General features: G+C 40.7%; 1 protein-coding gene across 1 annotated transcript in view; it reads right to left on the bottom strand.

Annotated features, from left to right (window-relative positions):
• PPEF1 (protein phosphatase with EF-hand domain 1) overlaps positions 1–27,495 on the bottom strand; it is a 144,947-nt gene that overhangs the window by 101,128 nt on the left and 16,324 nt on the right. The window contains exons 2-3 of the mRNA XM_032620331.1: positions 21,511–21,611; positions 15,512–15,664 (exon numbers count right to left, since the gene is read on the bottom strand). Coding sequence (XP_032476222.1) covers positions 15,512–15,560 — 49 coding nt within the window. The 5' untranslated portion in view covers positions 15,561–15,664; positions 21,511–21,611. The remainder of the gene's footprint in view (positions 1–15,511; positions 15,665–21,510; positions 21,612–27,495) is intronic.

The raw sequence follows: 27,495 nt of genomic DNA, 5'->3' as shown, positions 1-27,495 counted from the left end.
CTAATGAAAAATTAAAGACACAAGAGGTACCTAAAACAAAAGACTGCAAGACAGACGCAACTTTTACTACTCACCTCTATCATCCTTTATTTGAGTACTCATTCTAGTAATCCTCAGTCTAAATTGTCTTCCCTAAAGAGACTATCAGACCATAAATGAAAGTCTGCCAAGTTATAGGTCTTACATATACCCCCATATCTACCCTTGAAGGAGGGCCCCCATATGGATCCCTCTCAGAGTTGATGAGACTCTGAGGGCCTTTATGGTAAACTGCTATGTTATTCCCTTAAGCAGCTAAGGGAAACTAAAATTAAATTAATGAAAAACCTTGACATCTGGTAGATACGGGAGCTACACCCTCTACTTTAAACCCCCCTCGGAGCCTGCAAATGGGATCCTGGGAAAACTGGCAGAAGCCAGCTAAGGGTGAGAATTCTTACCAGAGTCAGCTCTCCCAGATCTCTGTCTGTAGTACCCAAAAAGCGAAGAAAATAAAATAGTTTTTGCACCCTCTTTGGGGATGCCTCTTAAGTGCAAGGGGTTGTTCATTACTACCAGAAATATTTACTGCTTGTCCCAACTGAAAACTGACAAGATGTTTAAAAGGATTTTTTTTTAAAGTAGCTCTGTGGTCAAAAGTTGGTCAGAAACTAGAAGCTGATATTCAGAGTCTGACAGGAATATTTCTTTTAGGTGTCCTCCACTAAACCAAAATGAAACTATGCACCCAGAAGGAAAGAAAAACCTTCTAAAGCTTTTGTGAAAGAATTTACCAAAATCTTCCAAAGGAAAACAGCTCTAAGTCCAGAACATAGAAATTTTTTTTTTTTTGCGGTACGCGGGCCTCTCACCGTTGTGCCCTCTCCCGTTGTAGAGCACAGGCTCCGGATGCACAGGCTCAGCGGCCATGGCTCACGGGCCCAGCCGCTCCGCGGCATGTGGGATCCTCCCGGACCGGGGCACAAACCCGTGTCCCCTGCATCGGCAGGCGGACTCTCAACCACTGCGCCACCAGGGAAGCCCCGGAACATAGAAATCTTTTAATTTCCATCTTGGTTAGAAATCTTGTCCCTGATATATATATATATATATATATATATATATATATATGAAAAAGCAAATTAAGAATAATGTAGAATGTAGCTGAATAGGAGGATCAATCTATGAGGTCATTTAGGCTGCAACCCAATTCTTTGGGGAATTGAGAGCAACTATCCTTATCTTACAAATCTTTGCAAAACTAGAAATATAGCTCCAGAGGCAGTTCACAGTCCACCTATTCCTTTTACCAATCCCCAAATCTCTCCTATTTATCTCAAAAAGCTTGTAAGTATTGTAAACAATCTGGCCTTAGGAAACCAAAGTACTCCTTAGAGAAACTCGTATTCTTTTCCTGTACCTTCGAGATACAAATGTTCTACAGACTTCAGGGAGGTAATTCTTATCAGAATGTAAAGGAAAGGTGAAATGGTCATTTGAAACCTAGGCAAATAAAAAATCTTTTAAGTGTCTTCCCCAAAAATATTAGTAAAAAATGCTTTAGCCATCTGAGCAGATAACCTTAACTTGTTCCATCTACCAGAAAAACAACTTAGATTCTTTCAACTTATTTTACTAGTCAATTACTGTACCTGATTCATGGCAGTAACTTTAAAACAGAAGCTATAAGGTCCCTGTTTGCAACTGTCTATTTATGTGTGTCTATGTATGTATTGTAGATGTACGGTATTTTCTACCTTCAGAGGGTATTGCCAAAATTAATTTGTAAAAGAGCTCTATTTAATTGGCTCAAAGAAATTAAGCACATATAAATTAAGTGAAATCAATAAATTGAATAGATGTAAATGGAATAAAAGTTTTTAGGTGAACTTTTTAAACGGTTTCTCCAAATCTTTTTGGTAACCTGAAAAAAAGTTTTGCCAAGTTAAGTTAAGTTAAATGATGGACAGTCAAAGAATAGACAGATCATTTCCAAATAAGATAGAATACTGAAATATTAATTATTGAACATAGATTTATCCACTTTGGGCTTCATTTTACAGGGAAACTAAAGATATTTGGGTCTCCTAGTAAACATGGTTTCTGCCATGCTGAGAAATTTACTAAGAGAAAATTTAATTATAAAAAGTATAAAAAATTATAAAAAGTATTTATAAATTTGCTAAGCCATATAATGCTAAAATAAAAAGAGAGTTCATAATTGACCCAAAGCATAAATAAATAATCTATTTTTAAAAAAAAGTAATACTAAGCCTTTATGTTGTAATTGTACAGGTATATGTTATAAGTGTTCCAGAAACTATATGCAACTCCTAAAGTCTGATATGTATGTCCTGGTATAATGTTATCATCATAATTCCAGTTATCATTTTACAATATTGAGTGTCACAGAAATAAACAAATTTCCTTGCTAATTCTATTATAATAAACTCTCATCAGATCTCTAACAATGGGCATTTTTTTTAAGTTTTCTGTCGTTTATAGACAATTATTGTTTTAACTCAGATGCTTTTGCAAAAATGTTGCTACAAAAGTGCCTCATCTTCAAGGAGATTCATGGAAAGGACTCCAGCAAACACAAGTTTCTGATAACTTTAAGATCATAAACTGAACTGGATAAGAATTTCTAGAACTAATGGAAAAAAACTGGATTAAAGCAGAACAAGAATTAATAATATGGGACTGAATGAACTGAAAAGGGTGATTATAATTTTTATTCCTTCTTGCTTGAAGCACTACTGGTTCTTTAATGTTTTGTTTTTCCAGATTTGAAGAAACTTTTTCTCTTAAGCTATCTATGACTTACAACAATTTGGTAAAGTATACTTTTGTAAACAAAGATGAAACATTTACTTTTTCTCCCTACCTGATCCCTCCAGAATTTGGAAACTCTTGAATATTCTTTTTATGGCAAAATAGTTAGTTATTTACCTAAGTCCAATGAGAATCTGTTCTCCTTGCAACAGGACACAATTGGAAACCCTGGTTATATTACCAAAACTTTAACTGGAATGTTATATTTGAGAGAGATGTACATAGACTCAGATATGACCAGATAGCTTTAAAGAACTAAGGTTGACTTTATGGAGCCAATAAAGCCCCTTGGAAAAATCGACCTGGTACCTTACTACAAGGTTCTAGCAAAGCAGTCTTAAAAAGAACTCATATGGTCAAGCACTACTCTTGCTACACCTATGTAAATAATCAGGCCAAGTATAACGCAAATAAATTAGTTTTATGGTGATTATCTTTGTTTTTTTAAAAATGGAGGTAGTTATAAAGATTATGTTTGCATCTTTGTAGATATTAGATTCTAATCCTGATAATTGTCTTTGAGATTTTGTTAAATACCTGTAAATTAGACCGGATCCTGAATTCTTCTAGTTTCCTCAAATACCTGGCTATAACTCACCAAACGAATGTTTCCAATTTTCTCCTACCCTTCTGATTTGGAATCACTAAGAACAAAGACTGCCCTTGAATCTCCTTGGAATGGACTATACCAGGTCTTCCTCACTACCCAGATGGCAGCCAAACTTTAGGAACTTGAACCTTGGGGACACATCTCACAGCTGAAGAAGGCTCCACCGGACATCTGGCCCTGCACAAATGGTAGAGACCTCCAAACCAAATCGACGAAGAAGAGAAGTAGCTGACATCAATGTGGACTGCTTCCTCCCAAGATGCTGGATCAAGACTTCATACTTTAAACATGAAACGCTTTCTTCTTCTCTTTCTTTCCTTTACCCTGGCATTGGCCTGGAAAGGTAACACCATCACCTGTATCTCCCAGCCCATTGCTAAGGGGGGTAACTTTTCACTGCTAGATTTGTCATTATCAAAAAAAAACTGATCTGTTCATTTATAGTATTACCTTAGTGGGAGTGCTTTGTGCCCTGACAGGATTTATCTTTGTCTGTGGTGATTATCATTCTCCTTGGGCCTATGGCTGGCGCATAACTCGGCAATGCCTCTTCGGTTACCTAACTGTGCCCCTAACTGCCCACAGAGACACCTCATTGGTCAGCTCTCCTGAATTTGCAGTCAAGTTAGAAAGAACCTACCAGGAGGCTTTCATGATTCAGGATTTGCTTTCTTTGGCAGGTGCCTACTGCCCTGGTTAGAAGTAAATGCAAAGGAGGCTATGATCAGGAACCTCTCCTTAACTCTTGAAGATACTGCAGAATCTGTTGATAAAGCAATAGCTGCTCAGTGAAAATCCTTAGACTCTCTGGCCCAAGTTGTTTTTGATCATTGGATAACCCTAGATTATCTTTTAGCTTTGCAAGGAGGTGTCTGCTGTGGCCAACACCACCTGTTGCACCTGGATTAACATTTCTGGGGAAGTTGAAACTCAGCTACATACGATCACTGAACAAGTCACTTAAAAAGGTGACTCCTTGGGGCTTCCCTGGTGGCGCAGTGGTTGAGAGTCCGCCTGCCGATGCAGGGGACACGGGTTCGTGCCCCGGTCTGGGAAGATCCCACATGCCGCGGAGCTGCTGTGCCCGTGAGCCATGGCTGCTGAGCCTGCGCGTCCGGAGCCTGTGCTCCGCAACGGGAGAGGCCACAACAGTGAGAGGCCTGCGTTCCACCAAAAAAAAAAAAAAAAAAGGTGACTCCTTCAATAGGGTCTTTCTTTGACTTATTTGATTTTGATTGGTTTGGGTCCTGGGGACCACAGCCTCGAAGTACACTCCAAACACTGGGAATTATCCTGCTTATCATAATCATAGTAGTCTCCCTGCTACACTGTATTCTCTCAAAAGTTTTTTTTTGATAAGATTTAATTTTTTTTATTTTTGACTATGTTGGGTCTTTGTTGCTGTGCACGGACTTTCTCTAGTTGTGGCGAGCAGAGGCTATTCTTCGTTGCGGTGCACGGGCTTCTCGTTGCAGGGGCTTCTCTTGTTGCAGAGCATGGGCTCTAGCTCTATAGCGCAGGCTCAGTAGTTGTGGCACATGGGCTTAGTTGCTCTGCGGCATGTGGGAATCTTCCCAGACCGGGGATTGAACCCGTGTCCCCTGCATTGGCAGGCAGGTTCTTACCCACTGCGCCACCAGGGAAGTCCCCTCTCAAAAGCTTTAAATGCGTGATTGCAGCCACTCACCACCAAGCAAATGATCTCCCTAACACCGGAACATCAGAAAAGGAATAAAGAGAATGACCAACTTAAAAATTGTGAAACTGAAGTTGTGGCCTGTGTGTATCACAGAGATTAAGCAAATAACATTATGATCTGTGAATAGCACACAAAAGATCAACAAAAATTGTGAGAACTCAGAGCAGTAGCTGGGAGTGGCACTAACATCTTACATTTTTATCATATCTTTCAGGCTGAGAGTCTGATGAAAAAGGGGGAGTTGTTAAAAAAGAAACAACAGGCCCAAAATGGAGTTACTTGTGCTAAGCTCCATGTTGTCAAACTGAGACTTAATACCTAACCTAACTGCAGTTTCAGCCTCTCCTAGGAATGTAATCTTATCCAGTGGGGAATTTCCTGGCCAGCACTAGTGAGGTAATCAACCTGATAGACCCCTGTCTTCCCCCAAAGGAAGATGAACTTGCCTGAAATATTCCATTCTTTTCATTTTTGACTTCCTTGTCCCACTCCCTTTCTGCCTTTAAAAACCTCTCCTTTTCTGCAGCTTTTTGGAGCTCCTTTCTATTTTTCAGATGGAATGCTGCCTGATTCATGAATCATTCAATAAAGTCAATTAGATCTTCAAATTTGCTATGTTGAATTTTATTTTTTAACAGATTGCTGCTTAGTATTTTTAAATTTTTAAGCAAAAATACAGAACAAATATTTTTTAGAAGAACAATGCCCATTAGAGAAAATTTCCATTTGTCATAGCTTAAAGAATCAAACTTCAAAACCAAAAATGCTAGGTAGCCTTTGCAGCACTTAGAGAAAATGAATAAATGCATTTCTAAGTGGTCTCAAGGGAAAAAATAAAAGAAAATACAGTGTTCTCAACGTGGTCTACAAGAAAAAAAAAAAGGCAACAGATTATTAATTCAAAACCCATCAGTATAAAATTTTAAGTGTAAAGTGAAGTTCAGAAGAAGGAAACTGCAATGTTTAACTTCTGGGTGTTGGATAAATTCCAATTTTACAAGTCAGGGCAGCATATCAAAAGGAGCATGAACTCTGGAAACTGTCAAAGCTGGTTCCAGTTCAGGTTCAGCCATCAACTAGTACATGACTTTGGGCAGCTCTTTAAGTCTCGATTTCTTCACGTGGAAAAAGAAATTAATTAAAGCTTCCTCCAAGAGTTTTGGCAAGAAATAGAAATAATAAATGTAGTAGGCACTCAATAAATGATAGCTGTTATTACTCTCTTCCCTATTGCATATCACAAAAGAATCAAAAAATAACAACAATAATAATACAACAACAATGCTACTTCTCTACATGGAAGGGGGATAGCCCATAAGAAAGGGATAGTCTCAATTTTATATGCAGGCTACTCTTTCTCAAAAATGCCATGATACTCCAGAGGCAGAGAACTGTGCTGGGGCTGAATGACCAACGTAGGGAAAAACCCTTCACACTAGTCAGAAGTAAGCTCTAGGCCTGGCTCTGCCACTTACTAGCCATGTGTTCTTAAGCAAATCACTTTGCCTTTCAAAGCCTCAGTTTCCTTTTCTGCAATTTGAGAACAACCCTTCACAGGTTGTGAAGATCAAATGTATGTGAAAGGACTTGTCCAACTATAAAAGCACTATGCAAATAAAAGGTACTTTACATAAGTACATTTAATTAAAGCGAGTTTCCAAGAACAGCAACTTTGGAAGGCACGATAAAAGCATGTAATGACTGACGGCAAAAAACACTGTAGTCAGAACGCTTTGGGTTCAAATCCCAACTCCGGCAATTGTTAGTTATATAACCTTGACAAGTGCTTACCTTACTGAGCACAAGCTTCTTCATCAGTACAAAAAGCAGTAACACTTTACTCAGGTTTATTGTAAGGATTAAGTAAAATATATGTAGCACACTCTTTGGAATACAGTTAGTAATAAGGAAATAATAACTATTATTTTCTATCAAGACCTTTCAAAACATTCACAGCCCTTGACACAAAAATTTCATGTCTAATCACTTGAATATGGGAATAATCCAAAATAAGGAAAAATATTTACATGAAGAAATTCTTCAACGTGTTGTTTATATTAGTAAAAAAAAAGTCCAATATGAGAGGAATAATTAACTATATTATGGCCTATCCACTAATGAAACATTTAGTAATGGCTAAAATGATGTTTACAAAACATTTATAACAACTTGAGAAATGTTTACGTAACAATGTCTTAGTGCCAAAAGCGAGGCTATAAAAAAATTATCATTTAGGGTGATCAAAAATATACACTAAAAAAATACATATATATTATACCAAAATAAACTGGGTAGTAGACTGATGAGTAATTATTAATTATTTCCAACTGCTTTTCTATATCTTATAATATTCTGAATGAGAAAAACTTTTTATGGTAAATGTAAGTAAACACAGTATATCAGTTTTCAGCAGATTTATTATTATGAAATTATAATAAACATTGATTGATATATTCAACAAGAGATAATGGAAGAATAAAAAGAATAAGGGAATATTCTGAACAAGTATGTGCTAATAAATAATTTAGATGAAATGAATCCATTCTTAAAAGGACACAAACTACTGAAAATGACTGAAGAATAGAAAATCTGAATAGACCTATAACAAGTAAAGAGTAGAATAAGTAATCAAAAAACTACCCACAAAGAAAGGCCCATGCCCAGATGGCTTCACTGACAAATTCTACCAAACATTTAAAGAATTAATCCCAATTCTTCACAAACTTTTCTAAAGTATGGAAGAGATGGAATACTTTCCAACTCATTTTTTAAGGCTACTACTACCCTGATATCAAATCTAGACAAAGACATCACAGGAAAAGAAAAATAGAGACCAACATCTCTTTTGAATACAGATGTAAAAATCTGAAACAAAATACTACCAAACTGAATCCAGTAACATATAAAAAGGATTACATAGAGAGCTTCCAGGTTGGTGAACTCATGGTGGCTTGAAGAGGGCACAGAAGCGCACACCCTTCCTGTAGCCTTGCCTAAGCATGTTTTCTCATAAACCGCTTCCCACCGGCCACAAAGCTCAGACCACCTGCCAGCACTGGGAGGAGGCTGGTGTCCATCCGCCATGATGCCTCAGTGTGCACCTTTGGCCACTTGCTCACTCGAAGACGTTCAAAGGTGCATGACTGTTTGATCACCCAAGCACAGGGATAAATGCCAATCACACCTCACTATGACCACTGAGGAATTCAAGGGAAAAAAAGCTCACAGAAACATCAGATAACCTTGGCCACAAGATCAACTCATGAAACGATACGAAGTTTTCCTGTGGTGTTCTCCTAAGATGATGGTAACAATGTTGTGTCAAGGATGAGAGAAGCTACACTCTATAATAAGAGCTCTATACATAACATATATGATCAGAATACAAAAGTGTCAAGGATACGCTATTTTCTGAAATCAGTTTCCATTTCTGATCATCTATCTGTTAACCTAAACTAGGAATCATCTAAGATAAAGTCTGTCCCTCACAACATTCAAAAGTCTAATGCAGGAGAAGAATCAGATGGCAAAATAGAAGGATATGGAGCTCACTTCCTCCCACAAACACATCAAAAATCCATCTTCCTGTGGAACAATTCCCAAAGAATACCTACTGAACGCTGGCAGAAGATATCAAGACACCCAAAATTACAAGAAAAGTCTCCACGTAACCAGGAAGACCCCTCAATGCTTTTATCTGGATTCATGTTTAAAATGGGAGAGATTTCGTCCTTCATATTCCCCTGTAAATTCTCAGCATGGAACAGAGACTCCAGTGCCTGCTATGTTCTCAGTATTTCTGGCAGAATGAATGAATGAAACCATCATACATATTACTTCATGTTATATAAAACCACATTTATCGATCAGAGCATTTGTGCTTTCTCAGTATTTTCATGCATCATCAATATAGGTGTATTATATTCAGGAATAAGTAAAACAGTGCTTGTTTCAAAAAATAGAGTTTAGGGACTTCCCTGGTGGTGCAATGGATAAGACTCCGTGCTCCCGATGCAGGGGGCCCGGGTTCAATCCCTGGTCAGGGAACTAGATCCCACATGCATGCCACAACTAAGAGTTTGAATGCCACAAGTAAGGAGCCAGTGAGCTGCAACTAAGGAGCCCATGTGCCGCAACTAAGGAGCCCACATGCCACAACTAAGACCCCGTGCAACCAAATAAATAAATATTTTTTAAAAAATAGAGTTTAGGGGATTAAGAGGTACAAATTATTATGTATAAAATAAGCTACAAGGGGCTTCCCTGGTGGCACAGTGGTTGGGAGTCTGCCTGTTGATGCAGGGGACATGGGTTCGTGCCCCGGTCCAGGAGGATCCCGCTTGCCGTGGAGCGGCTGGGCCCGTGGGCCATGGCCGCTGAGCCTGCGCGTCCGGAGCTTGTGCTCCGCGGTGGGAGAGACCACAGCGGTGAGAGGCCCGTGTAACGCAAAAAAAAAAAAAAAAAAGAAGCTACAAGGATGTATTGTATAACATGGGGAATATAGCCCATATTTTATAATAACTATAAATGGAGTATAACCTTTAAAAATTGTGAATCACTATATTATTTACCTGAAACTTATATAATATTATACATCAACTATACTTCAACTAAAGAGAAAAAAATAGAGTTTATAAAGGTAATGCATGCAAGACCTCGTCAATAAAACCAGGTGGCAACTGCAAACAGAAAAAAAAAAAGGATTATATACCATAATCAAGTGGGATTTATGCCAGGAATACAGAGTTGGTTCAATATCTGAAATTCAATTAATGTACAGTACATCATAGAATAAAGAACAAAAACTACATGATCATCTCAATACATGCAGACAGGTCATTTGACAAAATTAAATACCACTTTTTAATTTAAAAAAAACAATCAATAAACTAGTATTAGGAATGAACTTCCTCAACCTGATAAAGAGCATCCACAAAAAAGTCACAGCTAATATCACACTTAAAGGTGAAAGACTGAATGCCTTCCCCCTAAGATTAAGAACAAGACAAGGAAGCTTACTCTTGCTTTTCTATTTAACAGTGACTGAGACTGTAGCCAGGATAGTCAGGCAATAAAGTGAAATCAAAGGCACAGAATAGAAAGGAGGAAGCAAAACTTCCTCTATTTGCAGATGACATGATTTATAAATAGAAAATCCTAAGGAATCCACTAAAAATCAATTAGAGCTAATAAATGAGTTTAGCAAAGTCTCAGGATACAAGATCAATCAATATACAAAAATCAATTGTTTTTCTGTACACTTGCAATGAACAACCCCAAAATGAAATTAAAATGACAATTCCATTTATAATAGCATCAAAAAGAATAAAACACTTGGGCTAGATTTAACAAAAGAAGAGTAAAACTTAAATTCTGAACACTACAAGACATCGCTGAAAGAAATTAAAGACCTCAATAAATGGAAAGTTATCCTGTGTTCATGAATCAGATGATTTAACTGTTAAGATGACAATACTTCCCAAACTGATCTACCGATTCAACGTAATCCACATCAACATTCCAGCTGGTTTCTTTTGAGAAACTGATCCTAAAATTCATATAGAAATGCAAGGGACCCAGAAAGCCAAAACAATCTTGAAAAAGAGAAACAAAGTTGAAGGATTCACACCTCCAATTTCAAAACTTTCTACAAAATCTACGGTAAGCAAGACAGTGTGGTACTGGCATAAGGATGGACATATAGATCAATGGAACAGAACTCAGAGTCCAGAAATAAACCCTGACATTTATGGTCAATTGATTTTTTAAAAATAAATTTATTTATTTATTCATTTATTTATTTATTTTTGGCTGGGTTGGGTCTCTGCTGCTCTGTGCGGGCTTTCTCTAGTTGCGGCAAGTGGGGGCTACTCTTCGTTGTGGTGCACAGGCTTCTCATTGCGGTGGCTTTTCCTGATGCACAGCACAGGCTCTAGGCACGTGGGCTTCAGTAGTTGTGGCTCACGGGCTCTAGAGCGCAGGCTCGGTAGTTGTGGCACACGGGCTTTGTTGCTCCGCAGCATGTGGGATCTTCCTGCACCAGGGATCAAATCCGTGTCCCTGCATTGGCAGGCAGATTCTTAACCACTGCGCCAGCAGGGAAGCCCTGGTCAATTGATTTTTGACAAGAGCGCCAAGATCATTCAATGGGGAAATAATAGTCTTTTCAACAAATGGTGCTGGGACAACTAGATATTCACATGCAAAGGATAAATTTGTATCCCTACCTCATACCATATATGAAAATTAACTCAAAATTGATCAAGAACTAAATGTAAGACCTGAAAATACAAAATTCTTAGAAGAAAACATAAGCACAAATAATCTTGACTTTGGCCCAAAAGCATAAGCAACCAAAGAAAAAATAAATTGGACTTCATCAAAACTAAAACCTTTGTGCTTCAAAGAATGTCATCAAGAAAATGAGAAGAAGGCTTCCCTGGTGGCGTGGTGGTTGGGAGTCTGCCTGCCGATGCAGGGGACGCGGGTTCGTGCCCCGGTCCGGGAAGATCCCACGTGCCGCGGAGCGGCTGGGCCCGTGAGCCGTGGCCGCTGGGCCTGCGCGTCCAGAGCCTGTGCTCCGCAATGGGAGAGGCCACAACAGTGAGAGGCCCGCGTACCGCAAAAAAAAAAAGAAAAAAGAAAAAAAAGAAAATGAGAAGACAACCCACTGAATGGGAGAAAATATTTGCAAATCATACATTTGATAAGGAACTTGTAACTAGAATATTTAAAAAACTCTTACAAAAAAATATAAAAATAAATAACTCAATTAAAAAATTAGCAAATGGGACTTCCCTGGTGGTGCAGTGGTTAAGAATCTGCCTGCCAATGCAGGGGACATAGGTTCGAGCCCTGGCCCGGGAAGATCCCACATGCCGTGGAGCAACTAAGCCCGTGTGCCACAAGTACTGAGCCTGCACTCTAGAGCCCGCAGGCCACAACTACTGAGCCCATGTGCTGCAACTACTGAAGCCCGCACGCCTAGAGCCCATGCTCTGCCACAAGAGAAGCCACCGCAATGAGAAGCCCCCACAGCACAACAAAGAGTAGCCCCTGCTCGCCACAACTAGAGAAAGCCCGTGCGCAGCAATGAAGACCCAACGCAGCCAAAAAAACCCACATCAAATGATCTGAATGGTATTTCCCCAAAGAAGATCTACAAATGTCTAATGAACACATGAAAAGATCCTCAACATCATTAGTCATTAGGGACATTCAAATAAAAACCCTAATGAGATACCACTCCATACCCACTAGGATGGGTATAATCAAAAGGACAGACAATAACAAGTGTTGCTGAGGATGTGGAGAAATAAGAACCCTCATACTTTCCTGGTGGGAATATAAAATGGTGCAGCGACTTGGGAAAACAGTTTAGAAGTTTCTCAAAATGTTAAACATTGAGCTACCGTATGACCCAGCAATTATACTCATAAGTCTATAGCCAAGAGAACTGAAAGCATGTTTTATATAATAACTTTTACGTGAACGTTCATAGTAGCATTGCTCACTATAGCGAAAAAATAGAAACAATCCAAATACCCATCAACTGATGATTGGATGAATACAATGTAACATATTCATACAATGGAATATTATTCAGCATTAAAAAGGAATGAAGTTCTGATTCATGATACAACATGGATGAACTTTGAAATACAACACTGAATAAAAGAAGTCAGACACGAAAGACTCCATATTGTCTGATTACATTTATATGAAATGTCCAGAACAGCTGAAATATATAGAGACAAAAGGAGATTTGTGATTACCTAGGGCTGTGGAGGTATAGGGTAGGAGAGTAACTGCTAATGGTTTGGGGGGCGGGGGATGAAAATATTCTAAAACTGACTGTGGTGATGATTGTACGGCTCTATGAATATACCAAAAATTCACTGAAGTTTACACTTTAAACTGGTGAATTGTGTAGTATGTGAATAATAAAGCTGCTATTATTAAAAAGTGATCCAGAAAAACAGTTTGGCATTTCCTCAGAAAGTTAACCACAAAACTACCATATGACCCTGAAATTCCTACTACTAGGTATATACCCCAAAGAATTGAAAACAGGGCCTCAAATAAGTACACGTACAGTCATGTGCATAGCAACACTATTCACAATAGCCAAAAAGGTGGAAAAAACCCAGATGTCCATCAAATGAATGGACTAAAAAATGAGATATATTCATACGATGAAATATTATCCAGCCTTAAAAATGAATGAAGCACTGATACATGCTACAACACGGATGAACCTCAAAAACATTATGCTAAGTAAAAGAAGCCAAACAAAAGGGTCACATCGAGTATGATTCTATTTACACGACATGTCCAGAACAGGTAAATGCATGGAAAAAGAATACAGATGGGTGGTTGCCAGGTGCTGGGGGAAGAGGAAATAGGGAGAAACTGCTTAATAAATAAGGGACTTTACTTTGGAGTGATGGAAATGTTCAAGAACAAGATAGAAGTGGTGATTACACAACTGTGTGTAAATGGCACTTAACTGTTCCTTTTAAGATGGTTATTTTGGGCTTCCCTGGTGGCACACTGGTTAAGGATCTGTTTGCCAATGCAGGACACAAGGGTTCAAGCCCTGGTCCGGGAAGATCCCACATGCCTTGGAGCAACTAAGCCCATGCTCCACAACTACTGAGCCTACGCTCTAGAGCCCGTGAGCCACAACTACTGAGCCCACGTGCCACAACTACTGAAGCTCGTGTGCCTAGAGCACATGCTCTGCAACAAGAGAAGCCACTGCAATAAGAAGACAGTGCACCGCAACGAAGAGTAGCTCCTGCACGCCACAACTAAAGAAAGACCGCGCAGCTACGAAGACCCAGCACAGCCAAAAATAAATAAATTTATTTTTAAAAAGATGGTTAATTTTGTGTTACATGAATTTCACCTCAATAAATTATTTAAAAGAAACAGCAATCCAAAAATTGAAGTTAATGTTCCCATTTGCATGCAACATTTTAAAAGCTGAAAAGTATTTCAAAAAGAGAGAATTTACGTTTTTATGTTTTGGGTTTTTTTTTTTTGCGGTATGTGGGCCTCTCACTGTTGTGGCCTCTCCCGTTGCGGAGCACAGGCTCTGGACGCGCAGGCTCAACGGCCACGGCTCACGGGCCCAGCTGCTCCACGGCATGTGGGATCTTCCCGGACCGGGGCACGAACCCGTGTCCCCTGCATCGGCAGGCGGACTCTCAACCACTGCGCCACCAGGGAAGCCCTACGCTTTTTTTAACCTAAGAAATGTGGCTACATTTTTAAAACTCTGGGTAATCTTAGATATAAAAAGAGAATAACTCTCTTTACTCTCATAATAAATTACTACCATGGAATTAGTTCAGTTGGAGCTTTTGAAAGATTTATTTCATGACATGCTTACAGATCTGAAAGAGTTAGTGAATCTCCTGTTGCCCCACTGTCAGAGATTAACTTGCTAACTCACTGGCACAAGTCAGCTGGGAGGGAGACCAACATGTGATTCCCAAAGGAAAACATTCCACACTAATTAGAATAGAATACTCTGTATCCTAAACTCCGCATCTTAAGCCTGAGTAAACTGCTAAAACCAAGATGTGGAACAGAAACTGGGAAAATTATCTATAACCTAGATAACAAAGGAATGGGTTTAAGAGCAAGTTATTCACACAAGCACCGCAGCTTGTTTGTTTCTGGTTTAATTTGCATGTGGAGACTATGTCCGTTAAACACTCAAGTGAGTTTCAAATAGATTCTAGTATGTATGAGAAAGAATGTCAGTACAAAATAAACAAAGGAAATACTGAAGCCTCTAATTACATGGGGGTAGTGGGGGGCACATCATCTATTTAGAAACAACACACTTTTCAGGAAGCAGATAATCTAGCATTTCTCAAATTCTACGTAGAATATTCTAAAAACATGAAGCAAATCTCATGAAGTTCTGTATTGAATAGCTATAAAAAATCTGATCATTGAGTTATAAAATCTAATAAAAATTCAATGATGCTACCAAATGTCACATAGGTATGGATAGAGCTATTTATAAACATACTGAATAAACAGATATAAATTTACAGAGAGGCTTTCTTGTTCCCTGCCACTGAGTTTTAAATTGAGATTTTATATTGGTACATTTTCAACTGAAATCAAATCAAACATAAAATATCTCTCAGATAATACTTTATGGCACATCATACATTCAAAGCTACATCTTCCTAAAGGTAGTTTCCAATGTTATCCCAATTTATCCTTCAGTTCAAGTGATGATGCCTCGTGCAAAATCACTCTGGGCAGCTTGAGAACTGTGTGTGTAAATGAGAAAGGGGCAGAGGGTGAACCCAGCTCACTCTCCCCTTTTGATCCAGGAAGACAGGCACACTCCTAGCACTCACCTTTCTCAGATTTCTTGTCTTTCATCGAAGACGAAATGCCACAGCCCATGTCTTGTAAATCATGAATCAACTTCTCACTCTAAAACAGGGTGAAAGTGCTTCCCTTTACTCTGCGAGGAGCCCCTCCTGACTGATCCACTTCCGTCACAGATCCTGATGAGGACACACGAGGGAGGGAGGAAAGCGGCCGTTAACAAGGTGTCTAAGGGCTGCTCAGCAGGGTTCATTTTACGCTTCTTCTCAACTGCTGTTCATCATATGATATGGAAAGTGATCAGACATAGTCTAATCCTGGTTTATTTTCCAAAACACAGAAGCAGCAACAGAGCAGCTGTACATTGCTTTTCTGCAACACATAAATTACATTTTCCCCGTGTCTAGGTCAGATCAATACTCTATAAAATAAAGCATTAAAATGAAAAGAAAAATGGAAATGTAAGATCATACAATTTTCTAATTGAAATATAGGGAATGGGATATGAAGGATCTGACATAATTTAACTGTTTTGCTTTTAAGCTCAAAATAGTTAAATCTATCTGGGCTTTTAAAAACACAAATTGGAGAATGGCTATGAGACAACAACAACATATTTATACAACTATGCCAAAATTCAAATCAAAATGAGTTCTTTGACACTATTTCTCAGAATCAGTCAGGGCACTTATTTAAAAAAAAAAAAAAAAAAAAGGAGGCTTCAAGGCCTCCCCAGAAACTAAAGCATCAGAATCCAGGAAGTTCCCTTTTCAAACAAGCTCTCCAGGCATTTCTGAGGCCCCTCCAAAGTCTGCCCTTGCACTCACCAGGCCTTCCGATGGCTCAGCTGAGACTGTTACATTGGATCTTCCACAATCACTCCATGGGAGTTTTCAACAAAATTCCTTTCTGTAGTAATCCCACCTCATGCCTTTTTAGGGTGATGTTTCCTTTATTTCGTGATACTCCAAACCAGCCTGTGCTAATCTATTTGCATTTCCTGATAGTAACAAAGTCAAAGAACAACTGACTTGGGACTCTGCCAGGCATGCCTATTTTTCCGTTAGTACTACACTAAATGCTGCAAGATTGCGACTCAATGAAAGAAAGGGGCAAAACAAAATGAGCAAAATATCTGAATTATGGAAATATTTTTAAAACGACAATAACCTTAATAAACAGTATTCTGATCAGAGCTAGGCTTGATTCTATTATGTATTGAACTGATTAACCCTCCTAAACTTCGGGTTATTTCCAAATTTGAGAGGCATTTCTTACATATCTCTCTTATCTACATCAGGCGTAAAAAATGTTAACAGGGTCAGCTCCAAGGGCAGAAAACCCTTGTGGCATTCCACTCCAGACCAATCTCTAGGGTTACTACAGACGCATTACATTCACACTCTCCTACTCCTTCAGTTAGGTGGTAAATTTACCCATCGTAAGCATCCACTTACTTATCTATGAGACGTCCTGGTAAATTTCGCTAACTATTTTAATGAAATTAAGATATGTAATTTGACACCTTGACATTCCAGGCTAGCCAGCAGCAGCAGAAGAAAAAGAGGAGGAGGAGGAAGAGAAGAAGGAACGAAGGAGGGAGGAAGAAAGGAAGGAAGGAAGGAAATCAGTTTGCCATTACTTTTAATAACAGAATTATAGACGTTTAAAGGTGGTAGACTTTTAGAATTACCCAGAATTTACACAAAGTGAAAGAAAACCAAGCCCCTTGTCTAAAGTCATATAGACAAACTGGCTGTCAAACTCTGTTGCATATTAGCATCACCTGGGGAGCTTTTAAAACTCCCAATGCTCAGACGGCACCTCAACAAATTAGTCTCTGGGGATTTAAAACATAGTGATGCCTGGGTCCCATCCCCAGAGATTCTGAGGTAATTGGTATTGAGTGGGGTTTGGGCATCAGGGGCGTTAAAAGCTCCCCAGGTGATTTTAATGCGCAGCAAAGTTTGCCATTCTCTACTGCAGACAATGTTCTAGGGAACCCATAGTGATGCCTAGTGATCATCACATTTTCCTCTAAATGCTTTGACTCCATCTGTTTGGAACAGAATTTTTCCAGAGGTCATGTCAGGCTTATAAGGCAGTGGCTTCTGGCATCTACTCTTTGCTTGTTTTTGAAATTGGGGCACTATTTACTCATCACCTCTGCTCTCTCCATTCTCAGACATTTCTCAAAGGTTATCTGCAGTGCCTATGAGAACACGTCTGCTGGGTTCTTCCTCACCCTTTGAAGTAGTTCATTTGGTCCTGGTGAGTTTCTCCAAGTGCCTAGATCCATGCTCTCCTATATGAGTACCACAAAACTTACCAGGGGAGATTATTTTAAAATGCAGACTCCCAGGCTTTACTGCCAATACTTAGATTCAAGCAGTCCAAGGGGGCCTGGGAATGTGCAATTAAAAGTGCACCCTTCATGGGACTTCGACACAAGCACTCCCCATATCTCAGTTTGAGAAAAACTGCTCTCCATATCTCCCTTGGGCTTTGCTTCCATCTTTATGCTATTTTTTTCTACCCCTTTTTATGAATACATAAGAGTTAGGCATTGAGTAGGCAACACTGATGCTACGATAGGAAGTGATATATTTCAAACTCAATTTTTTTTTCCAGAAAAAAAAGCAATCTCTCTCCAAAGGCATTTGGCTCTCAGCCACTCCTCAGTCAATTCATTACACAACAAACAGAAGTCCATATAAAAGATTCACTAGGAACTAAAAAGCATCAAACTTGAATATATTTCTGCTAGACTGTAAGCTCCATGGGTACCTTTGTTTCTAAATACTCTTTGAATCTCTGGCACCTACACAGTGCGTTTCACATAGCAGGTGCTTGATAAATGCCAAATGAATGAATGAATAAGGGAATGCATATTTCTAAGCCAGGGTCCTTTAAAAAATTAATGCTAAAAGTAATTATTAGTCCATCATTTCGTGCACAGATACATGCTATTTGATTACACAAAAGCCTTTTATTAAACCAGAAAATGGGTAGTACTTATATATTCATTTTTAAAGAAAAACTTTAAATCATGATAGAAAGAAATGAGCATTGTTCTAGAATTCTTGGGTTATTAGAAAAAAATAATTTGCTATTAGAATTTTTACATTATTAAATAATAATAATTTAATTTCCTTAGGTAACAGGTAAAACAAAACAAGAGTCAGCTCATTTTAATTCTCACCAAAACAAGAGCTGGTTAAGGCCAGGTGCCACTTACTACTCCCATACACTACCCAACCTAGACTGCAATCACCCACTTAAAGGCTGAGAGGGACGCACATTTGTAAGCAGTGTATGTCCCTTTGAGGACAACCCTGGGTGGTGCAAAGCTGATAAAAATGATTTGGGAATTTTCCATTATTTGGGACAATCTAAGCTTCTTCCTTCCACTCCCTGCCCTCTGTCAGCATCAGATAAACGGTGTGCTAAAGAAGTCTCTGAAGAAATGATTTCCCTAGGGCCTGAAAGGAGTTCTCCAGCTCAAGAGGTGGGTAGTCTCTGCAGCATTCACAAAGACCCAAGGATGCCGTAGTCAGTGACATAAACCACTTAAAAGGTGGATCTTGGCAAGTAACAGCTTGAAACTTGCTCAGTGCTGCTGCCCCTACCAATATATACCGAGGGTGGTTTTAAAGCATAAACGTAAAATAGTGACTCATCCTTGGCACACTTATAATCTGCGAAAGGAAAGTCTTCCAAGGCTTCTGCTAAAAGGTTTTCACTGTGCGTGGCAGGGGGTGGGTGGGGGTGCGGGGGAGGGTAGAGTGGGGGAGAACTGTTTGACGTTGTTTAGTTCTTTTCATCTTAACCACTATTCATTTCCCAGGGTGAAAATACAAGGAAAGAACAAAAGATGGCCCTTGGAGCCAACCCAACCTTGGTCTCCAAGCACCCTCCAAGTGCTAGCCCAGCCTCCCCAAGTTGTTCTTATTCATTCTTGATTTTCTTTCAAAGTGCATCTCTGTTGAACGTCCGCACCTTGGCTCAGCCACCTTGACCTTGATTCTGCTCCGCCTCTGGCATTCTAGATGTGACTTGTGTGGTTTCCCATGCTAGAAGCTCAGCGTTTCCTACAGATGCTGACTTCTGTGAGAAATCTGTACTCCAGCTTGGCCCCAAGAAACCCAAATCCAGAACCCATAGTCATTTAACTGGCACCATACCCCAGCCCCCAGAGTGGGAGGTGAGCAGGTCTAATTCTTCCCCCTTGGACTGTGAGACACAAGCATGGAGGACAGATGCGTCTTCAGGCTTACTCTGTGGCATTCTCTTTGGCATTCATTGAAACAGAGGTTCTACAGCCTGATGTCTGTGGACTAAAGACAACGAAGGGGCATAGAGCCGGGTAGAGGAGTCTCTGGCAGACCGCTCTAGAGAGGCCCCTTCCACCACTACTCTTCCAGTAGAACACTGTAGCATTTGCTCCTGTGTGGGGTCTTAAATGAATAAAGGGAGTTCTGTAAGATGGAGCTGGTGATTATTCCTGGGTCCATGAAAGGGTAAGAAAAAGGAGGAAACGATACTGACCACTAGAATGTATCTGAGGGTGTGTGTTCTATCAGACAGGATTGTAATCAGAAGGCAGCTAGGCCTAGTGCCAGGTTTTCCAAAGTGTGTTTGTGGAAGAGGAGTTCTATGTGGTTTATGATTCTAGAAATAAGACCCCCCCACAAAAAAAAAAGTCCCACCATCAAATAAGTTCAGGAGAAGTAGGATTAAACAGGTCCCTTTACTGCAGAACTCTTCAGAGCTTTCTGGATGTTAATATGCATCTCTAATATGAATCTAACTGCCTAATGCTGGCCCAATGGACACTGGGGTTTAGAAGTCAGACGAACCAGAGTTCAAATTCTTCTCAGCTAGTCATTAATTCCTCTGCACCTCAGTTTTCTCATAAGAAAATAGGGATAATAACACCTACCTTACAGACTTGTATCAAAGGCTAATGAGAAGATCAATGGTGGAAAAAACCGACTGGAACAAAGAGCAATTCTTCTTAGCTGATGAGTTAGGAGGAGCCATGCACGAGTGGTTCCCACTGTGGTTGACGTGTTGAAACAAAACGTGTTTGCTCACATCTCTTCCTTCAGAATGCACTGTCCGGGACCTCCCAGAGGTTAAATCCCACAGGTGTCTGTCTACTGGTTCTGGGATAATTATAGACTCACAGAGAAAAGGACTCTTTTCCCCTGAGACCGCTAAGATCTGAGAAAACGCTTTACCAGTAATAATAATAACAGCTAAAGTCACTACTATTTATTAAGGGACTATTAACCCAGCACAGTGGGTACTTTATATTTCTATTATTCCAGTTAATCTTCACAGCAACTTTCAAGGGGAAAGTTGCTCACTCCCGTATTAGAGAGGCAGAAACTAAGACTAAAATTAAATATCAGACTCCATGGCACAGCCAAACAGTGGCAGAACTAAAGACCCATTCTGTTTCATGCTTAAAGAACAAAACTGTCTGTCCACCAAAAAGTTAGCTGTGCCTTGGTTTCAGGATCCAATTTGATCAATCTACAGAAGCACTAAATCACTAAAGAGAATTCTTGAACATTGCAAGGAATTCTGTTTCCATTTCTTACAGATAGGTGGAAATCCTGTGGTCCTGTGCGCCAACAAGAGGGCAAGGGAGCTAAAGGAAGATTTCTGAACATGAAGTTGTATAGTGGGCAATGACCCATGAGGGGCCTGGAAGGGTTTCTCAAAGTATCCCCTCCCTCATTTTCTAGCTCTCACCCAAGTGACCACAGAGTTTTCCCAAGTATCGAGTTCACCTGAAATAGGCTACAACCCTTCAAAATGCAAAGTCACCTGTATACCTTTTTAAGCTGATGACAACTGATTTGTAATCAGCATATTTGAGAAAAATCATTCTGAGAAATTGCAAAGCAATAAAATAAACTTCAAGTAGAACACATTTCCTGTTCCATTGCTACACAATGTTTATAATGTAGACTTCTGCTTGCCCAAAATACCTAAGAACAAACAAACATATTACCTGTTTCTTCTGCTTGGCCGATGCAGAGGTTTATCCTCACCCCAGGTGTTTCAAGAAAAACAAAATCAGAAAAAAAACTTCTCTGTGAAGGATGCAGAGATCTGAAAGAAAAGAGGTACAATTCCAGCTCTCTCTGGAGCATCCCCCTACACATACTTACACACACACACACACACACACACACACACACACACACACACACACACGCTCCATACATCTCACATTTCTGCAGCTCTCTGCAGGGAGAGCTCTTGTTTAAACAAATCAAAAAACAAATACAGGGACTTCCCTGGTGGCGCAGTGGTTCAGAGTCCGCCTGCCAATGCAGGGGACACAGGTTCGAGCCCTGGTCCTGGAAGATCCCACATGCCGCGGAGCAACTAAGCCCGTGCTCCACAACTACTGAGCCTGCGCTCTAGAGCCCGCAAGCCATAACTACTGAGCCCGTGTGCCACAACTACTGAAGCCCTCCTGCCACAACTACTGAAGCCTGTGCGCCTAGAGCCCGTGCTCTGCAATAAGAGAAGCCACCGTGATGAGAACCCCGCAGACTGCAACAAAGAGTAGTCCCTGCTCGCCACACCTAGAGAAAGCCCGCGGGCAGCAATGAAGACCCAATGCAGCCAAAAATAAACAAATAAATACATTAAAACTAAAACAAAAACAAATACACATGCATACACACAAAGAAATAACTCGAACAGACTTTGCCTTTCAGCCTGGAAGGTGAACCCAGAGCCGTAGATCCAGGAGAGGCTGGGCTGGCCCGTGAGCCGCAGCTGTCTGCCCCAACCCTGCCCTGTTCCCAGTGAAGAGATAAAGGGATGCACTCAAGTAATGCGCTGTGGTCACATGACTGCTTCCAAGGGGGCCAGGCCACTGTTTGCATAAACAATCTGATCAGTACAAAATACAAAATAAATTTTGGTAAATAAGGGCAGAAAAGCACTTAGTAGCTGACTCTTTAGGTCAACTGAGGATCATTTTTAGGAAACATTATAGTAACCTGGGCACAATTAAGAAAAGGAAGTGGGGGCTTCCCTGGTGGCGCAGTGGTTGAGAGTCCGCCTGCCGATGCAGGGGACACGGGTTCGTGCCCCGGTCCGGGAAGATCCCACACGCCACAGAGCGGCTGGGCCCGTGAGCCATGGCCGCTGAGCCTGCGCGTCCGGAGCCTGTGCTCCGCAATGGGAGAGGCCACAACAGTGAGAGGCCCGCGTACTGCAAAAAAAAAAAAAAAAGGAAGTGGGAACACTAAACATTACTCCTTAGGATTTGAAAAGGCATGGGTTTAAGACAGTAATCTTTGGGTGCCATACTGCAAATTCATTTCTATGACATTTTTATTCTTCCAGTTATTCAATTAGCTGCTTGTTGAAGAACGTGAAATGAAGTCCCCCTAACACTGAGTTCCTCTGTGGAGTTTATGATGAAACTCTCTACCCCAAACTTTATTCCCTTTCTTGCCCTGCACCTGTTCCCCTCAAGTTGAGGAGTACCAAAGAAAAGGGAGGATTGAAACTGAGCAGGACCCTGCAGGGGCCCTCCCAGGTACAAAAGCCCCTCCATGTCCCCTGTTTCTTGTTTGTAGAGAAAGGCTTTAGTCTCATAGGCTTCTCTGAGTTCCAAAGAGCAGACGCAAGCAGTTAATGATGAGGACAACAGTCACAGGACTCCTAGCTCCTCCTGAAGGGATACAGATAATCTGATGCATATCTCTGAGTTGTTTGGCAGAAACTAAGACCCCTTACCCAGTGGAGGATGGTGACTCCCTGCTGACCACAGGTATGTAGACACCACACTGGTTGGAAGCAGAAGGTTGAGATTCCTGAAACACCACCCTGCTACCTCACCACCAACCAATCAGAGGAAGCTCCACAAGCTGATCATGCATCCTATGACCCTCTCCCCTAACACTGTCTTCAAAAACCCTCGCCTGAAAGCCATCAGGGAGTCCAGGTCTTCTGAGCATAAGCTGCCCGTTCTCCTTGCGTGGCACCCTGCAATAAACCCTTACTTTGCTACAAACACCCGCTGTCAGAGTTTGGCTTTCTGCGCCACGGGCACACGAGCCCTTGCTCGGTAAAAAATATATCTTTATATATATATGAGAGGGAGATCCACCTCCCATCACCAGCAAAACGGAAAAGGAAAGTTGACCTGTGATTTTGCTGAGTTTGAGAAGGAAGACGAGGAAGACATGACTGAAAAACTGAAGTGCCAGTGTCAGTACTGGATGTCACCAGCCTCAGTTCTGCTGTCCTTTGAGGCTATCCAGAGGTGAGTGATCTTGTTCCTAGAGTCTCATGCTGACTGCAGCTGCACCAACAGCAATATTCCTCCCAAACTCTTCCTAACTGGTTACACAGCGTATGTATTTTTCAGCTCACTGGCCTTAGGCCCCGTGAGCTAGGATTTAAAGGTCTCCAGCCATAATCATTTCATAACCCCACCCAAGCAGGTCTTTAGTCAATTCCTTTCTGCAATTGAGAACCACAGGAGATCCAGTAAAGTGGTTACCTAGCTTACTATTTAATCTAATGGAGTCACTTTAAAAATAACTGGAAAGGCAGTTCTGGGCTTCTGTACTCCTATTAGCATATTAAATATTGTCAGAGGGCCTCATTATGAGGTAATACAAATGTACAGGTTTCCATGGCAGGGACTCCAAGATTAGAACCTGATGTGAGGCTGCCATACACACTGTAAATGAGAATATAATTACCCAGGCTCCCCAAAAATAGTGGACAATGTCACTATATGGCTGGGTTTCCAGCCAAAGGCCTATTCAATCCACGTGATTAAATGATAGCTATGTCTAGATACAGTTGTTCAAATGTCACCTCCTCTGCGTGAAGCCTTTCCTGAATCGCCAAAGGGGACTTAGTCATTCTGTCTTCTGGCTCTCAAAGCCATGTGTGTGTCCAATTATAGAACTTTCCAAAGTGTGCTGTAATTTGTCCTTTTACATGTGAAATCCTGAAGGAAAAGGATCCACTTCATTCCTCTTGGCATCTCCAGCTCCAAATGCATAAGAGGTACTGAAGGGGAGCAGGTTTTGCCACCCAAAATATGCCACTTTGGCATGAGAATTATTTTGAGCTAAAGGCAATCAAAAACCCAACAGATTCAGGAAAAGTTCTTTACCTCCCCCTCAACTGCCTAAATTTACATTGGAAAAGGGCCCTGTACCAGGAAAAGAACTATTACCAGAGATACCTTTTTACCTAACAAACTTATCTGCATTACAGGGCAACCTCTATTTTCCAAACCTCTCCTCTGCCTTCCTGCGAATGGCTTTCCTTTTCTTTGTATCCCCAGTCCCCCACCCTTTTCCTTAGCTCAGGACGTTATATAAGCTCCAGTTATCTGGCTACCTTTTGAGTCTTCATATCTTTATGGGATTCCCATGTGTTCATAATGAATTTGTTTTTCTCCTGTTAATCTGTCTTATATCAATTTAACCATTAGACTAGCCAAAGAACCTAGAAGGGAAGAAGGGAAAGTTTTTCTGCCCCTACAGTACTCACTAAATATTTGTTTAATCACGGAAAGAACTCATGATTTAGGTGGTTATTTTAACAGCCAGTCTCTGGACCATGAATTGGATTGGCTGTGACCTTTATGTGATTTGGCTAAAATTTAGAATTTGCTTAAAATGAAGAACTTCACCATATTTTTCCACTGTATGAAGAACCCTAAAATGTTACTTTGAGCACCACAAAGAGTCCTGTAGCCGGCTTCCAATTGTTAAATGAACCAGCACTGATGTATGGGAACAAATCACAATAATGATAATAACATTTATTGAGCACTTACCATATTCTAGTCACTTGTTAATTTTAAAGGTGTTAAACTTATTTAATTCACACACCATCCTATGAGGTATATACTATTATTATCCCTAATTACGCATTAGGAACTATAGCCCAAAGTCAAACAGCAAGCGAGTGGCAGAGTTGGGATTTGAACTCGGGCACTTTGACTCTAGAACCTCTACTTATGATCATTACACTATACTGCTTCAGTCAGCCCCTTGTGTGTCTGCAAAATGAAGCTTCCAGCCTCTTTGCAGATGTTCTCTGACTTTCCTCCAGCTAGGCAGGGCTATGTTCTCCCAGCCTGGAAAAAGAAAAAATGATGGGCAAAATACCATTAACTCACTCAATAACAGATTTATACCCCCAACAGGCAAGTTGGGTCAATTTATCTGTCAATGGGCACATCATCGTATGAAAACAGCCAATAGGAAAGTTGAGAGTTCAATTTCCCCCTTGGAAAAGGCCATAGAAATATCAAATCATCCTGAACTAAGATGCACTGGGCTCTTCTACTCAATTCAACACATTTTTATTGAGCTCCCTCTATGTGGCAGGCGCTGTGCTGAGAAGTAAGGACATAAATGGTGAACAAAATGGATATGATTAGGTGAGGTAAACACATAGGTAAATAAGAAATCAAAATAAAATTACAAATAAAAAGTAACTCCCCTATTGGAATATAAGCTCCTGGAATCTAAAACAGTGCCAGGCGCATAATTGATATTTATTACATGAATAAATGAAAGCAATATGGTATGACAAAGTCTCTAATAGGACGGGTACGAGGCACAGAGAAAGAGCCCTACCCCAGAAAGGGGGATGAAGCAAGGCTTTCTAGAAGAAGTGATGCACTGAGACCTGATGATTTCACAGCCAGAAGTTAGGAGTTAACCAGAAGAAAAGAGAGTGTTCTTGTAGATATGCACTTAACAAGGATGTGAAATGGGAGAGGTGAAACAAAAATCAGAATGAAGTGAGTCCCTAATTATAATGCTGCAATTAGACTTATAAGCAGATAGAGAAAACTGTCCATCTGCTGTGATTGAAAAATGGTGGCCTCTCCACCTCTGCAGGCTGGACTTACTCTTTCTTGGCTGTCTTGGTGGTCTCTCCTTCCTTTCTCACTTCCCCACTCCCCTACTGGGTTTGCCTTCACCTTCCAAATAAACTTGGTCTCAAATGCTTGTCTCAGGGTCAGCTTCTGAGGGAACCCAAACCAGGACGCTCAGTTAGTCTATGGTGGTAGCAAGCTATAGAGGAACAGAGAAGACTGGTTTCCTCACGAGGAAGAAACTGGGCATTGCAGGCAAACCTCTACTATTTCACAAGCTTCCTGAAGCTGGCCACAGTTCCAACTTCTACCAAGGAAAAGTCATTCTAATAGGCAGCTCCTATAATTGGTCATGACACACCCTGGGGAATATACTAGAATCTAGGCAAAGCAGCTGGACTTGGGAATAGACTGAGAAAAGAAATGACGTGTGCAGATCTATGTGGTGCTGAGTACTTCAGGTGTCTGCCCACTCATGGCCCTGATACCTTAATACCTGATAGCGCCAAAGTGGGGAGCTCAGATGGGGCTGGCCTCCCAGCTCTGACAACTCTCAGCTAGCCCTCTGGTGCTGGGGCTGTTACCAAACTCAGGTTCAGCTGCCTGCTTGAAAGCCAGTACTCGAGAGATGAGTGTTGGTTGGAAAGGAAAGGCTGCTTTATTGAGGAGGCCGGCAACCTGGGGAGAAGGTGGACTAGTGTCCAAAAACCGACTCTGAAGATTCTGTTCAACCATGAAAGTTTTTTTTTTTTTTTTTTTTTTCATGAAAGTTTTTAAAGGGAGAATCATTTGGGGAGGGTGGTCAGAGTCTTCCTTATCTTCCAATGTGTTCAGACTTTATTCTGATTGGTTGGTGGTGAGGTAACAGGGCAGAGTTCCTGGGAGCTTGTGCTCAGCCTGAAGTTACCATCCTCCACCTGGGTGGGGGCCTTAGTTCCCTGCAGAAGAACTCAAAGGTATTGTTAGTGTATTACTCGAGGAGGAACCACGACCCTGGCTGCACTGTTGTTTCTTGACTGCTCCTTCCCTGTTTCTGCATTCCCTCCCTTCCCTGATTAGCAACTGTTTGAATCTGCCCTTTGGAACTCCAGGAAGGTCAAGGAGGCTGAATGA

The sequence above is a fragment of the Phocoena sinus genome, chromosome X (genome assembly GCF_008692025.1).
Source record: "Phocoena sinus isolate mPhoSin1 chromosome X, mPhoSin1.pri, whole genome shotgun sequence".
Taxonomy (NCBI): Eukaryota; Metazoa; Chordata; class Mammalia; order Artiodactyla; family Phocoenidae; genus Phocoena; species Phocoena sinus.
This window is presented reverse-complemented; position numbering and strand designations above follow the sequence as displayed.